At 32.6% G+C, this 16,267-nt stretch overlaps 1 protein-coding gene across 7 annotated transcripts in view; it reads left to right on the top strand.

Moving 5' to 3' along the window:
* The window catches only part of BIRC6 (baculoviral IAP repeat containing 6), a 152,699-nt gene that overhangs the window by 117,938 nt on the left and 18,494 nt on the right, over positions 1-16,267 (top strand). For all 7 annotated transcript variants that reach the window (XR_014796484.1, XM_084900640.1, XM_084900639.1 and 4 more), the window contains exons 60-66: positions 449-622; positions 1,715-1,911; positions 2,954-3,254; positions 3,789-4,006; positions 6,671-6,835; positions 7,779-7,947; positions 8,876-9,086. Coding sequence is in view for 6 of the 7 variants with exons in the window: in XM_084900640.1 (XP_084756766.1) it covers positions 449-622; positions 1,715-1,911; positions 2,954-3,254; positions 3,789-4,006; positions 6,671-6,835; positions 7,779-7,947; positions 8,876-9,086 (1,435 nt within the window). In the remaining variant the exon portion in view is untranslated. The remainder of the gene's footprint in view (positions 1-448; positions 623-1,714; positions 1,912-2,953; positions 3,255-3,788; positions 4,007-6,670; positions 6,836-7,778; positions 7,948-8,875; positions 9,087-16,267) is intronic.

Genomic DNA, 16,267 nt, shown 5'->3' with positions numbered 1-16,267 from the left:
TTTAATTTAAATATATAGCTAACCCCATTTACTTATGTATTGTCCATAGCTGTTTTCATGCTACAACGGTAGAGCTAGTAGTTGCAGCAGAAACCTATGGCCTTCATAGAGTGAAATATTTATTATTTGGCCTTCAACAGAAAAGCTTTGCCAAACACAGGTTTATAGGAATGTCTGTGGTTTTTATTTGTTTGTTTGTTTGTTTCTAATTGCTATGGCTCAGAAGATCTTAGTGAGATTGACTAGTAACTAACACTTTCTATAGACATTATTTATTGTTTACATATGTTAGAAACAGATTTTAATTTTTGTAAACTTTGTAAGGGTTGATTTTAAATTACTTTAAATTTAGTGTCAGAATCAAACTTCATTAAGTAACTGAGTAAGATGGATCTAGTAAATTTATCCCACTTGAATTATAGATTTAACTTAGTAATGTCATTTATAGGCCAGCCATTGCCTGCTGAAATGACGCTTGCTCAACTTTTAACTCTCCTATATGACCGAAAACTTCCTCAAGGATACCGCTCAATAGATCTGACTGTTAAATTGGGATCAAGAGTTATCACAGACCCAAGTCTGTCAAAAACAGATTCTTTTAAAAGACTACATCCTGAGAAAGGTATGTGTATGGTATTCCTTTAAAAACTACTGTCTATAACCTGAGGAGGCTTATCTTTTTTTTTTCTTACATTAACGTAAAGATATTTTTCTCTATGACAGTTATTTGTAAATATAAAAAAATTGCCATTATTTCCATTGGAAATTAATCTTAATACATTGTTATATTATCACTTATTTTATAAGCACCTGTGCTTTAATTTCAAACTTTATTTCTGCATGAACCATGTGAATTATTTATAATTAAAGTGAGAATTTCAATTCAGAATTCAATTTACTGATAATTTAGATAAAGTAGTATTTTATGCTGATAAATATTTTTTCCCTCAAACAAGAAGTGGGATCAGACATTTTCTTACAATTTTATTTTAACTTATTTTTTCATTCAGTATTTCTAAATGTTCAATAATTTTTATTGCCAATTTTTTTCTTATGGTTAGAAAGAAGTTGATTTTTTTCTTCCAGTTGTTGAAAAATTTTGATTGTTTCCAGTTTTTAACTACTATAAATGCTACTTGAGCAATGATTTTCATAGTGTGCATATGTTATAATCTTATTTTAATTTCAGTTTTTCCCATGAGTAAAATTTAATACTTAATTATTATTAGCCTTTTGTATTCTTTACTAAATTTTAGCTCCTTTTTTTTTCAGCCCAAAATAATTTGTTCTTCTTAATGTTTATTTGATTTCATTATTGTGAACATACTAACCTTTTGATTTTCCTTTGTGTGTGATTCAAAGCTAAACCAGTATGGCATAATTTTTAGTTTTCAGTAAGAAGTCTATTATTATTCATTTTTTCCTATTTGAATGTCTTAGAGCTCAACATATTAGCTATTTGCTGTGAGTCTCTAACTTATTTAGATGATGCCAAAGATACTGGTTTTTGGGCCATACTTTGTAGCAAGACTATAGGAGGCAGATTCAGAAGTCATTTAAACATTTTTTATAGCATCTAGCTTTAATGTAGCTATAACTGAATAACTTATGATATTTTTGCTCTTTTTTTTTTAAATTAGGAAGATGACATCTGCTTTGTATATAAAAGAGTACTAAATAAACAGATTCTTTCTTACCTATTTTTAAAATCTAGAACATGGAGATTTACTTGGTAGCTGTCCAGAAGATGAGGCTCTCACTCCAAGTGATGAATGTATGGATGGAATATTGGATGAATCTTTACTTGAAACCTGTCCCATTCAGTCACCATTACAAGTTTTTGCAGGAATGGGTGGACTGGCTCTTATTGCAGAAAGACTACCAATGCTATATCCAGAAGTAATTCAACAGGTAAGATAAGATTCCTAATTGAATATATCATTCCATGACAAAGCCCTTTGTTCTTTTGTGTGGCTTTTCATTTACTAGTTCTTTTCTCAGTTTTATTAAGATAGATATAGGTCTACTCTAATCCATTATGACCTCATTTTAACTTGATTACATCTGAAAAGATCTTACTTCCTATTAAGATCATATTATCAGTTCTTGTGCTTCTTGGAAAAATTCTAGGATTGGGGTAGGGAATATACAAGATCAGTCTAGATACAGAAACCTGCTTTAACAGGATCCCTCTGATCAAATCTGATTCTACTTGAGCATCGAATAAAATAATAGAGCATTATAACCTATAGGATAACAGAATCTATATTGGTATATACATCAGTAAATAGATGGGGAAGAAGGAATGTTTACAGTTCAGTACTAATAAATGTAGAAGGAAAGCTTTAGAAAATCATCACTTGACAACCACTGTAGTATTGTTGTTTTAGGCAAGCATTATAAAAATACTAGTTGTAATAGATCAAAGTTTGATGAGAAATAAGATGTTTAAATAGTCTTAAAGAATCTGTCAACTTAATTAAAAAGGACTTAATAGAAATTTTAAACTAGAGATACATGGCAGACACCACCATACTTACAATACCATGTAACTCCTCAATGTTTGGAAGCTTTTTTTTTTTTTTTTTTTTAAATATATTTTATTGATTTTGTACAGAGAGGAAGGAAGAGAGATAGAGAGATAGAAACATCGATGAGAGAGAGTCATCGATCAGCTGCCTCTTGCACACCCCCTACTGGGGATATGCCCGCAACCAAGGTACATGCCCTTGACCGGAATCGAACCCGGGACCTTTCAGTCCCCAAGCCGACGCTCTATCCATTGAGCCAAACCGGTTTTGGCTGGAAGCTTTTAATTAAAAAAAGAAAAGAAAAATTCCTTTATTGATCTTATATTTCTATATTTTAAGAAGATAATTTGTAATCAAGTGATTAATTTGAACGTGGTGTTGAAACATGTAAATAGCCAAACAAAGACTTATTTTTTCTTTAGGTGAGCACCCCAGTTGTAACATCCACCACTCAGGAAAAGCCAAAGGATAGTGATCAGTTTGAATGGGTGACAATTGAACAATCAGGAGAATTAGTTTATGAAGCACCAGAAACCATTGCCGCTGAACCTCCACCTATCAAGTCAGCAGTACAGACCATGTCTCCTATACCGGCCCATTCTTTGGCTGCCTTTGGATTATTTCTTCGTCTTCCGGGCTATGCTGAAGTGCTACTGAAAGAGAGAAAACATGCTCAGTGCCTTCTTCGATTGGTGTTGGGAGTGACAGATGATGGAGAAGGAAGTAAGTGTTTGGTGTTATTAATGAAATTTACATAGGTCTGTTGTGTAAATGTTACTCAAATCATTACCTAGTAGTCATCATTTATTACTTTCAAAGTTAAGCTATTACATGATATTACATGATTTGTTATTGGCAACTTAGTTTCAATAATAGATATAATAAATCTTTTTATGAAAGTAAGTGTGATTTTAAAAAATCACACTTTCATACTGTTTTCTTTTTTACTTGTTAGATTTTAGTATAAATTCTAACTTATAGTAAATTTAACATAGTCTAGCTATTAACTATCATATTAGTATATTTAAAGATTTTTTTGTAGTTTATGTATGATGTCTTTCAGAGCTTTTCCAGATATTATTTATTATTAAATTTTAAGTTATTCACTATTGTATTTGTGGTATTTGGGTTGTTTCCTAATAAATATAGTGATAGAATTTTCTAATACATTGTCATTATTTGTGATCCTGTATATTGTTTCTTATTGTATCTTAAAATCTTTTAATTTTGAGTTCTTTTTTTTAAATTTAAATCTAGGTCATATTCTGCAATCTCCATCAGCCAATGTGCTTCCAACCCTTCCCTTCCACGTCCTTCGCAGTTTGTTCAGCACCACACCTTTGACAACTGACGATGGTGTGCTTCTGAGGCGGATGGCGCTGGAAATTGGAGCACTACACCTCATTCTTGTCTGTCTCTCAGCTCTGAGCCACCATGCCCCTCGAGTTCCAAACTCTAGCCTCAATCAAGCAGAGGTAGGTTCAGTTTTAATTCTTTAGATTATGAAAACCTAATTTAATTCACAGAATACAGAATGTAGTCTTTTTCCAAAGTAATCAGGAAGGCAAATTCATTAATGTCATAAGTGAATTTAATGAGGATACAATACACAGTTTCAAAAATGTAGTTCAACATAACTTCCATCAATAACATAAAATGAGCTTATTAATGGTACTTTTTAGACTAGCAGCAAAAAAGAAAATATAAATTTGAAAAATATGTGTACTTCTCTTCATAAAATTTATAACATTTAAAAAAAAGAAACACTCCAACAAACTTTTTGTCAAAAGCATCTCTAAGAAATGAAAATGTTAACTACTGCATGGGACACTGTTTATGTATATATGATAAGGAGTTTATATCCAGAATATTCAGAGAACTTCAAAAATTCCCAAAAGGCAGGAAACCCAGTAGGAAAATAGATGAAAGGTTAGAATGGACACTTTATAAGAAAGGCAATTTAGCCAATAAATTGAAAAAGTGATCTGTTTCCTTAGTTATCAGAAAACCTCTAATACACTAAAATTGCACACCCATTAGAATGTGTAAAATTACAAAAAACACACAAATATTATTCTATTATCATTTGTAATAATGTAAAGGTAAAAGAATAGATAAAATAGATAGTATAAAAATAGTAGAATGGATAAAGTAATTGTCTAATAGGTAATGGAATACTATACTAAAGTAATGAAAGAAAACAATCTAGCCAACTACACATAACTATTGATTAATTTGACATGCAAACTAAAATTCTAGACATAAAGGCATATATGCAACATGGTTCCACTTAGATAATGTTCAAAAATTAGAAAAAATAGAACTATAATGACTAGGGTATCATACTTAGGCAGTAAAATTATAAAAAAAAAAAAAAAAAGGTAGTTATAAGTATAAAAATCAGGAGGATCTGTCAAGTGTGGCTCAGGAATTAACCATCAAGTTATGAACCATGAGGTCATGGTTCCATTCCTGGTCAGGGCACATGCCCAGGTTGTGGGCTTGATCCCCAGAAAGGGATGTGCAAGAGGCAGTTGAGCAGTGATTTTCATCATTAATGTTTCTATCTTTCCCTTCTCTGAAATTAATAAATATATATATTTTTTAAAATCAGGATGAATGAGGTTATGATGAATAGGAGATGGAATGAGGGCAATTTCTTACAAGATCTCACTCTTGACCTGCATGGTTAAAATTGTGTTTATAATTAATTAAACTTGATCTGTTTGTTTTTTGTTCCTCTCCCCCCCCCCCCCTCTCTCTATATATATTATACTTCACATTTATGCATTTTTAAAAAATAGCTATTTTAATCAGTAACCTTAATTATTCTATTGGTAATGTTTATATGGTAATAAAAAATTTTGTGATTTATTTATCAGTTTATTTTATAAAATGTGAAAGATGGAATTTCTTAGTCGCAGTTCCATAAAACTATATTGTGGATCAGGTCTCAGCGTATTGTTTGTACATAATATTCTTCCTTTTATTTTTTAAAGTAATAATTGCCAATGAAGTGAAACTTAATGAAATTCTTTAAAGGAGGCTTGTTGTTATATAATTAATTTTACAATCCACACAAGTAATAATAAAGAATTGAACTTTACAGAGTTTGAGATTGCTTTTAAAAAATCAATATGTCTCAGTTATTTTTTCTGTCTCTATAGCATTCACGTTTTTAATATGTTCTCTATTCCCAATATTTTTTTACACATCACTTTCTGAACAAGAAAAAAATTAAGAATTACTCCTAGAAATAAAAGCAGTCTTGCTTAGTGTGATTGAAAACTTGTGACAGCCATCATGAAATTCTCCTGATGGATGCTTTATTATATACCTTAAAAGATTCACGTCCCCATTCCTTTAATTGTTTCTCTTTTCTAATTTTGAGTCATTGACTCTCTTGGCATTAAGGTGCTTTACTCCATTTTTTCTTAATATATATATTCAATCTTTATTGTTGAGATTAGTACAGATACCCCTCTTTTTTCTACCCAGTTCCCACCCCACCCCACCCCACCCCAAGCCCTTGCCACCCTAATGTCCCTAATGTCTGTACCCATAGGTAATGCATACATGTATATAAGATCTTTGTCTATTCTCTTCCTGTGTCTCTCCATCCCCCCTATTCCCTCCCCGCCCCCCCGCAACATCCCCTTTCCTCTGAGAATCGTCAGTCTGTTTCATTTCCATGCCACTGATTCTATTCCATTCACCAGTTTATTCTCTTCATCAGGTTTTTTATTCACTTGATTTTTAGATTCACTTGATAGATACATATTTGTTGGGGTTTATCAGTATTTCATAGGGCTGAGTTATATCCCATTTTGTGTATATACCACAATTTGTTTATTCATTTATCCACTAATGGGTGTTTGGGTTGTTTCTACTTTTTTGCTATTGTAAATATTCTTCCTTTGAACATGTGTGTACATTTATTTGAGTATCAAGTTTTTTTCTTTGAATATACCAGTATTTCTAGGAATGGAATTGCTGGGACACATAATAATTCTTTATTTTATTTTTTTGAGGAATTTTCAAACTGTTTTCATTAGCTGAACTGTTTATATTTCTACTGATAAATATTTTTGAAGATAAATAAAACCAAATAGTAATACATTTTTTTGTTTTGTAATAAGCCTCAGGTATCAAGCTCTCATAACCCTACATCAACAGAAGAACAGCAGCTGTATTGGGCCAAAGGGACTGGTTTTGGGACAGGCTCCACAGCTTCTGGGTGGGATGTGGAACAAGCTTTAACCAAACAGAGGCTGGAAGAGGAACATGTTACCTGTCTTCTGCAGGTACGTTTGTAAAGTTGATATTATCAGTGATAAATTATTTTTTGTATTTGTATTGATTTTTAAGTATTGATGTTATCCAAATAATCTTCAGCTACTTTTATGAAGGCCATATACTCCCTGTTCTAAGTTCTTTTAAGAGACCACTGGTTAAAGATCGCTTTTTTGTATTGGTAATTCTAAATTTCTTCCCTCTCAATTTCTTCTTCACTGGGAGTAAAGTGACAAGAATGAAATTATTCAACAAATGGAAAATCTATCTCTTTCTAGTAATCTCAATATAAGTGCTGAATATGGACTCTTAAAAAAACTATTATTTATCTACTTTTATATATCTTTGTTTCTCACGCTGTCTGTAACTTCTAGAATCAGGGAAGTTGAGCTAGCAAAGTCTTAAATACCATAGAAATGAGAAGAGGAGGTGCATCAATCAAATGATTAATATTGGTCAAGTCTTTGAGCATTTTTTTCCCTGCAATTCTAGAATGAACGGGTCATTTTAATATAAATTTCTAAGATTGTGTCCCCCTCAAACTGTATAGTGAATTCATTCAATAAAATAAATAATACCACGAGTTGCTACTAAGGGTTTAAGATTTGCTCTTAGGTGGATTGCTTCTATATGTCTAGTCATATATAGGGTGGGTCAAAGGTAGGTTTACAGTTGTATGTGAAACAGTTTATTCTTATGTTATTATTTATTGTTGTATTATTTTCCACACAAACAACTTTAATCCTATTTTTACACCACTTTGTATGGTGCCTCATGCAAAACCCATCCTTTCCTTTTGAAAGTTTAAAGAAAAAATGCCTTCTTTAAAATCATACAGTGCAAGATTTATTGAGTTGAAAATATATACTCTTGGAATTCAGACTTAATATCTAACACAATTTTTTTTTAATTATATGAAGCTTAAATCCAGTAATTTTTTTTTTTTTTTTTTAGGTTCTTGCAAGTTATATAAATCCTATGTGTGGTGCAATAAATGGAGAAGCTCAGTCATCTCACGAGAGCAGAGGACAGAATAGTAATGCCCTTCCTTCTGTACTTCTAGAGCTGCTCAGTCAGTCCTGCCTCATCCCAGCCATGTCATCTTATCTAAGAAATGATTCGGGTAAATCATGTTTTAATGTTCCTCTGAGATACTTTGTGGGCAAGTACTTTCGCTTAATTTTTTTGTCATTATCAGTTTAAACAGTAAAGTTATTTAGTGATTTACCCCAATCTATGAAGGAATGAGTTTAATAGATTTATTTTTAATTTTTTTTTCTCTAGAAATATTTAGTTTGTGTATGTGTGTGGAGAAGAAGGGCTCTAATTTGATACTATGTAGTCACATATCCTAGAACGCAGACTGGAAAAGACCCCAATGAACTCTTAAGTGTTCTTATTTGGTTTTAGCACATTGGATTAACATGAAATCAGTAACATAACTCAACTCTGTTGACTAACTGTATGTAACAAACTTAGTAATTTAAAAAATATAATTTAGAAAAATTTTCTTCAAAGAATTTAATTCAATAAACTGTCTTTAAGAGAGTTGTTATAAAGATTATACAAAACAAACTTTGCAGCCATAGTTTCAAGGTAGGTCCCTGGAACAAATAAGTGTACATTTATTAGGATATTTTACCTTTAATATTCTTAAAAGGAATGATAAAAACCCTTAAAGAGAGAAAGTAGTTAATTTCTTAGAGTGGCTTCATCATTTCAATTTTTAAGATATATTTTCACATTATACCAATAAATGTATTTCCTGCCGCAATGTACTATCTGAACTACTTAATCGTTTTTATGTGCAATATAACTATATAGTTACTTAATTCTTGGTCTCTCCCCAATTCTATGCCTTATTTACTTTTTGTTTCCTAAATGTACTTATTATTATACTTTCTATATTGGCGCTTTATAAACATTGGTATTAATCCATTTACTATCCAACCAATTAATCTTAAGATTCAAATAGAAGCTATATTGCTGTGGGCTTACTGTTAGATTGCACTTGTTCTCATTTCATACTTGCCTCCTCATCCTTCTTACAGTTCTCGACATGGCAAGACATGTGCCACTCTATCGAGCTCTGCTGGAATTGCTCCGAGCCATTGCTTCTTGTACGTCCATGGTGCCCCTATTGTTGCCCCTTTCTACAGAGAATGGTGAAGAAGAGGAGGAACAATCAGAGTGTCAAACTTCTGTTGGTACATTATTAGCCAAAATGAAGACCTGTGTTGATACTTATACCAATCGTTTAAGGTACTATACTTTATTCATTTCTCTTGTACTTGACTTTATCCTTTTTTATATATCTTTTAGGGTTTTCTAAATGATATATGCTAATCAAACACAATACACCCAGATAGTGTATAAAACTCCAAAGAAAAAGTATCCATTGAATCCTACATTCAGGAATGTTTATTTACATTGACTTACCTAGCATCTCCCTATGTGATATTATAGAGTTTTTCTTATACTGGTACATTTTACCAGTTTTACAGATAGATGCTAGTTTTACCCAATATTGAAGCCAAAGACACCTTTCAGTACAGTAAATACATATTGCTAACAGTGTACCTAATACTTCTAGTTATGCATGTTATATGGATGCTGTATTTTATATAACCATCTATTAGTGGACACTTGGGTTATCATAACCTCAGACACGCTTGTTTTGGGGCATGTAGAAATCTGCATAGTAGATTCATAGATGTGGACTTATTGGATGATAGGTTATTCCAATTTCATTTTGATACATATAATTCACACTATAATTTTTTTTTTTTTTTTTTTACAAGTCAGAGGTTCAATATTTCTTTTTTTTAAAAAAAATATATTTTATTGATTTTTGTACATAGAGGAAGGGAGAGAGATAGAGAGTTAGAAACATCGATGAGAGAGAGAGTCATCGATCAGCTGCCTCCTGCACACCCCCCACCAGGGATATGCCCGCAACCAAGGTACATGCCCTTGACCGGAATCGAACCCGGGACCCCTCAGTCCCCAAGCTGACGCTCTATCCACTGAGCCAAACCGGTTTCGGCATCAATATTTCTTAGAGTTGTAAAAGTATTTGTCTTCATGGAATATTGAATTTTTAAATGAATCTTTGATGTAAGTTTATACCTCACTAGATTCAGATGATGAGTTTTGATATAAACTCTTTTAAATTAACCTAGTAAACCTTTTCTTTTAGCAGAATCTATTCATCGGTGGTTAGTTTTACTTAAAGATGGCTTAATTTTGATTTTTAAGGCATTAAAAATCATACTGCCAGTGGGAGTTTATTCCTTTGTCGACAGTTTTTTGAGTCAATGTTCTTTACCGTCATTGTAATATATTTGTTCTACCTATTCTGACTTAATTTTAAAGAACCTAAAATTTGAGAATAATGGTATCTGTCAAATAATGGTAGAGAATTGGTCACTGGAGGAATAGTTTTTTGTCAATCTTCACTTTTCAGGAACAAGTCAACTTCTCAGATAATCCTGACTCTGTTAGTTTATGTTACTGTTATGATCACTTTAAAAACTAGTTGCTCACTGCCAGGCAAAAGGATCTTAAATTAGAGAAAAGGTTAAAGAAGAATCTATTAGTAGTGATAAAAAACAGGATTTATACTGTTATATGAGGGTGGGAAAATGTAAAGGCATATTTTCTTTGATATTATGAGATTTACTTCTCTTGTAGAGAAGAGAATATATTATTATATGTAATCCAATCCTTTATTGTGGCAAAAATATTTCTAATTAGTAACCTCATCAGCCAATTTAATTATTGGAAAATAATGTGGTGTCACAATTGAACTGAAGATATAATTTTCTAATTGAGTTAATGTCTCATTGAGAAATGCCTAATTGAGCATTCTATTCACTGCGTTGGCTACATGTGTTTGTTATTCCCATACAATAAACGTATAATTTTAACAGAGCAATTAATACAATATATACAGAGCTTTGAAAATTGCCCTTTTTATTTTTAGGGGGAATTTTTCCCTGTGTTTCTATATCTTATGTTTCTGTATTTTGAGATGTAATGTAGTAGTTTATAACTGAAAATTGAGAATTTATGAAACTTTGGGAGATTTTCCCCCTCAGGAGTATCTTATTTCTTGGATGAAAATTGTCAAACACTTGGACTGTTGTTATATTATCTCTGGTTAAAAAATGACAAATTTTTGTTGTTATAAATGTCAAAATAAGGCCACTTAAAATAATAACTTTCTATATACTGCTTATTTCCCTATCAAGTTTTCATTTGATCCTGCAAAAATATAATTCTAGTATATTGAGTTTTAAGATAATGATATAAGACGCTTATTTCAGTGAATGGAAATTTTGCACCTAGAGTTCCTTTTTGTTTGTTTTTCTTAATGTATTTTCACAAGAGCTCTTTATTTTCTACTTGGTTACCTGGAAAAAATAATTCTTTACATTCCTTCCTGCTTTAATGAGAAAAAAAAAGACACTTCAAACTTCTAAATTTTGTACCAACAACACATGCATGTGAAGATCATAGTGACTTCACAGGGCTCATTTGTTGTTTTATCTTTACAGTGACCCTATATAGTAACTATTTCTAATAATAGTTTTATTTTACTGAGAACAAACACTCCTAGTGACTTTTGTATGAGAATTTGAATACATCTCTTACATTATACAGCCTCTGTTAGGAAACAGATACATACATTATATAAAATCCCTACTTTCCTTTTAAGGTATGACACATTGAGAATTCATTTTCTACCTTACAGAGAGAAGGTAAAATCTATTCCAGTCTGTCAAGACTAAAGATTTTTTTCTAATATTTTCATTATAAAAGAGTTAAAATGAGCAATATAGTTCAGTTTCTTATAGAGTTAAAAATAATTCCTAAGTTCATTTTTAACTGAGTTTTAGAGAGAGAAGAAAGGAGAGGGAGAGAAAAACATCAATGTGAGAGTGGCTGCCACCTGCAGGCTCCCTACTGGGGATCAAGCCTACAACCCTGGCATGTGCCCTGACCGGAAATTGAATTGGCAACTTTTTGGTGCACAGGATGACACTCAACCAACTGAGCTACATAGCCAGGGGGGCCTAAATTCAATTTTAACACTGATTCAAAGTGTAAAACTTCCCCTTCACCCCACCCATCTACTTCATTTCCAACTGTATTAAAAAAACACACAAAAGGATACTCTGAGAAGAGAGTAGACAGGGCAAGTATGTCCTGTTTATATATCACTTAGAGCAGTGTTTCCCAAAGTGTGGTACGCATACCCCCAAGGGTACGGGAAGAGTTTGGTGGGGATGTGCACTGCACCGTGCTTAGCTGCACCTGATTCTACATTCTCATGAGTATGAGGGGTACTCAGCGTTACGAAAATTATAGAAGGGGTACACACATGTCAAAAGTTTGGGAAACACTGACTTAGAGGATATGCTTTATTGGGGTTTGAAGTGTGTGTAGGTGTACCCTAGCTTATAACAGTTTTACACTATTTTTGTCTTTGCACTCTTAATAAGAAATGTAAGGGTGAATAAAGTACATCTATTTACTATAAGGATTTTTTTAAAGTTAGAACAAGTACTAGTTTACTAGTTTTGTTTATATACCTTATTGCCTTATGTTCTTTCTCTTGTTAACTTCTCATTTGTTTCTTTTTAAAAAAATCAAACATACACTTAAGGTATGCAAATGCTTATTTATTTTTGCTTCAAATGAAGTTTTAATATATTTAACTTTTTGGTCATCTTAAAGGAAACAGATTTGCTATTTAGTCTGCAGATGATTTTCATTGAAATTATTTCTTCTGTGCACGTTATATTTACAATTTTTATCTTTTGTGGATGAGAGAAATTAAAATGTTTTACCAAAGTACAAAGAGGAAGCTAACTTTTCCTGGTGGGAATAACCTAATTGAGATTATCCTCTCTCGAGGCCATTGTTTAAACCCAGCTAATCTGGTTCTCAGGATTCAAAGAATGAATGCTCTAGGACTCTCTCCAACCTGAAACTTCTGTGAGAGGAAAGAGAAGGGATCGCTAAGAAGCTGAAAAGGCAGGCCAAGCTCCTTGCTGTTAACTGGTTTGTGCATTAGAAAATTTTTAATTGTATTTAGATAGGTGAGATCTGGCCTGGTAATAAGAACATGACTGATTTGTTCATTTAATAGATATTTATTGAATGCTCATGGGAGCACAACAGGAAAATTACATCCTTTTTCTGAGGGACTGACAAATTGTGGCAATAATAACTAAACAGTTTTAATGGCACAGTTTGTAGTATTTTAGAAGTAGAAGAATCAATCCAGATTTGGAGACTTAAAGATTAAGTAGGGACTGGCTAAATGAAGAGGGGAAGGGGCTGTCATACCAGGCTGTAGGAATTATGTTAGCAGTAAAAGAAAGCAGCACATATTTTGGGAAGCTTAAAATGCTTGGTGTGCTTGGGTGTTGCCTGGGTGGGAGGTAGGGGTAAGAGATGAGGCTATAGAGGAAAGGAGAGGCTAGAAGATGAAGTGGAGTATTATAGTTACTTACTCTTAAATGTATTAGTTGTTTACTCTTAAATGTGATGAGCACTGAAAGGCCTTATAAAAAGGCTGTCTTGCAGTAGCTGAGTGGTTGTGGTGGGAGTTGGGACCTGGAAGAGATTTTTATCCTTTCCATCTCAGTAGTAGAGCTGAATGCTTTCTCCTCCCCTGCCATTTCTGGGATTGTGGATGTGTGGTCATTAGCATTCATGCTCTTGTATTATGGACTTAAAGAGAAAGTTATTTCCTAGGTAGAAATAAATTCTGAGTTCCAGACGCTTGACTTAAAAAAGCAATTATGTAAATCACTTGTTAACTGCATTATTCTGCCTATGTGTTAATGTTGGAAACTGCAAATTTATCCTGGAGTAAATGGGTCTGGGAGCATGGTTTCCTTTGTTCATACATCAGGATCTGAAGTCTATAATCCCAGGCAGAAGTTTTCTTTTTTAAAAAAAATATATATATTTTATTGATTTTTTACAGAGAGTAAAGGAGAGGGATAGAGAGTTAGAATCATCGATGAAAGAGAAACATCGATGAAAGAGAAGCATTGATCTGCTGCCTCCCGCACACTCCCTACAGGTGATGTGACTGCAACCAAAGTACATGCCCTTGACCAGAATCGCTCCTGGGACCCTTCAGTCCATAGGCCGACTCTCTATCCACTGAGCCAAACCGGCCAGGGCTCTTTTATTTTCTTAAAGCTGTTATCCAGCCAAAATTGTAGATGGAGAAAACTTGTATAATACAATAGTTTTATAAAATAGTAAGTATGTTTCAGATAAAGTTATTCTGGAGACTTTTCATCTATTTTAGACTTCATCTAAATTTAAAAAGTTCTTATATAGTAATCATACTTTATTCATCTGATCAATAAGTTAAACTGTTTTCATGATTGGAAACTGAAGGAAATTTTCTTGGTAGAAATTCCTTATCAGGGCAAAAGCTGCAGCATTTATGAGGAAGAACTTTCAGATCTTATACCACCTATGTTATTGTTAGAATCTTTCTTCATGCCTGATAGTTCTGCAATTACTGCTGAAATTTTGCGGTTCAATACAGAGTAATATATGTGACATATAATATGTGACTATATTTAACAGCAAAACAATTTTTTTGTTAAATGTAGAGTAATATATGTATAACATGCATATATATAATATATTAATGTACATCTGAAAAGAGCTTTATTTTTGATACCGTACGCTCTAGGGCATTTCTAATTTTCCTGAATTGTAATTACACCTTAATAATAAAATGATTATCTCTTAGAGTTGAGGATTTGTTTGGTGACTGATAATTGCATAACTATAATGTAAGCCAGAGCATTACTCAAGGAATCACCACATGTTTATTATGTTCATCTTTCCTGGCTTATCTGGTAAATTATCCTGTTGACATGGCAATGTGGCATCTAGGAGTGAGTGATTTACTGTGATTTCGTCTGTTTTATTAGAAGTTCACAGTTTCCAGGCTGTTGTTAAATATTTGCTGTACAAATTACATTAAGATGACAGTGTTTTAATATTCTTTTGTTCATAATTCTATGGTTTTACTATCTAGCACCAGCACCTTTCTTAATGCATCCTTTCAAGATGCGCAATTACTAATAATTGCATAGAGTAATTAAGTCTAATAGTTAATGTAGACAAACTAATATTGCTGTTAGCTGATTATTACCAAGCAATTTGATTAAGACAAATCAGGGATAACATTCCTTTTGGAAATACAAAAGGCTCAGCAAAAGTGTATTAGTTCAAAATAGAGAATTTTACATTCAGCGCTTTCCAACTTTTGTGAAACATAATTATCAGCATTTTGGGGGAAATCTTTAAAAGGTATATGACATGTTTATATATTGTTTCTTTTTTATTTTTCAGTTACAGTTTACATTCATTGTTATTTTGTATTAGTTTCAGGTGTATAGCATAATGGTTAGACATTCATACTACAAAGTATTCCCCCCTGATATTTCCGGTATCCACCTGTCATCATTCATAGTTTGTATTATTAGTCTTAGAGCTTTTGAAAATACACTTTATACATGTAAGGTAAAATACTGTTGTACTGGCTATTGTCATTTTTTATTTGACATTCAATTAAAAGAGGAATGGCAAGGAAAAGAGGTCATTGCTCCTCACTAAATAGTCAGGTATTGCCTGTTTTAAAAATTCTTATGGCACACTGGTTGAAAATCGCTGGTCTAGTGTGAAAATTGAACTGTTGTCCTCAAAACAATCACACTGCAAGATGTGACCCCTTAGCTCTTATGTACCTTCATGATGAAATCCATCTCCTTCTGGTTCTTCCAGCCTGTGTTAGCTCGAGATGAAGTCAGACTATAGCAGTAGTAGTTGGTTTCACTTTTGAATAAGTGTCATATTTCATAGCTTCCTTGGAGTAGGAATAAAGGCATTTGATCTAATGTGCAGACTTTTCCTGATGGATTCCAACAGGCAACTAATCATAGTTAGTATTTGACAGGTTCACCAAGAATTTGAAAGAGGGACTTTCTGTCAAATAGTCTTAATTGGTTATGCGGACCTGACACAGATGACTGCATTTGAGTGTAAGGTGTTTTGGACATTGAACTTCTCTGTAATAACACATTAAAGCAAGCGTTCTTTATTGTCTTTTCCTTTGGCTATCTTAAAGCGTTTTCGTGGTGCAAAGAAGTTTATCATATTTAAAATCACAGATTATCCTGTAGAAATAAATACCCAATTTCTTTTTATCTAACTAAGCAATAAGATTAGTTGGTCTATTTCTTCAAAGGCCTTTTTTTTTTTTTTTTTTTTAACCAAACTCTTACTTTAACTCCCTTAAGCTAGTTATTTAGGGCTTCAATCAGTTAAGAATTTCCTTTCCAGTCCTCCCACTACTTTGTTTCCCTTGGAGAAACATTTCCTAGTTTCTTCTCTTT

This window comes from Pipistrellus hanaki (genome assembly GCF_964339955.1).
Source record: "Pipistrellus hanaki genome assembly, chromosome: 12".
NCBI lineage: Eukaryota > Metazoa > Chordata > Mammalia > Chiroptera > Vespertilionidae > Pipistrellus > Pipistrellus hanaki.
This window is presented reverse-complemented; position numbering and strand designations above follow the sequence as displayed.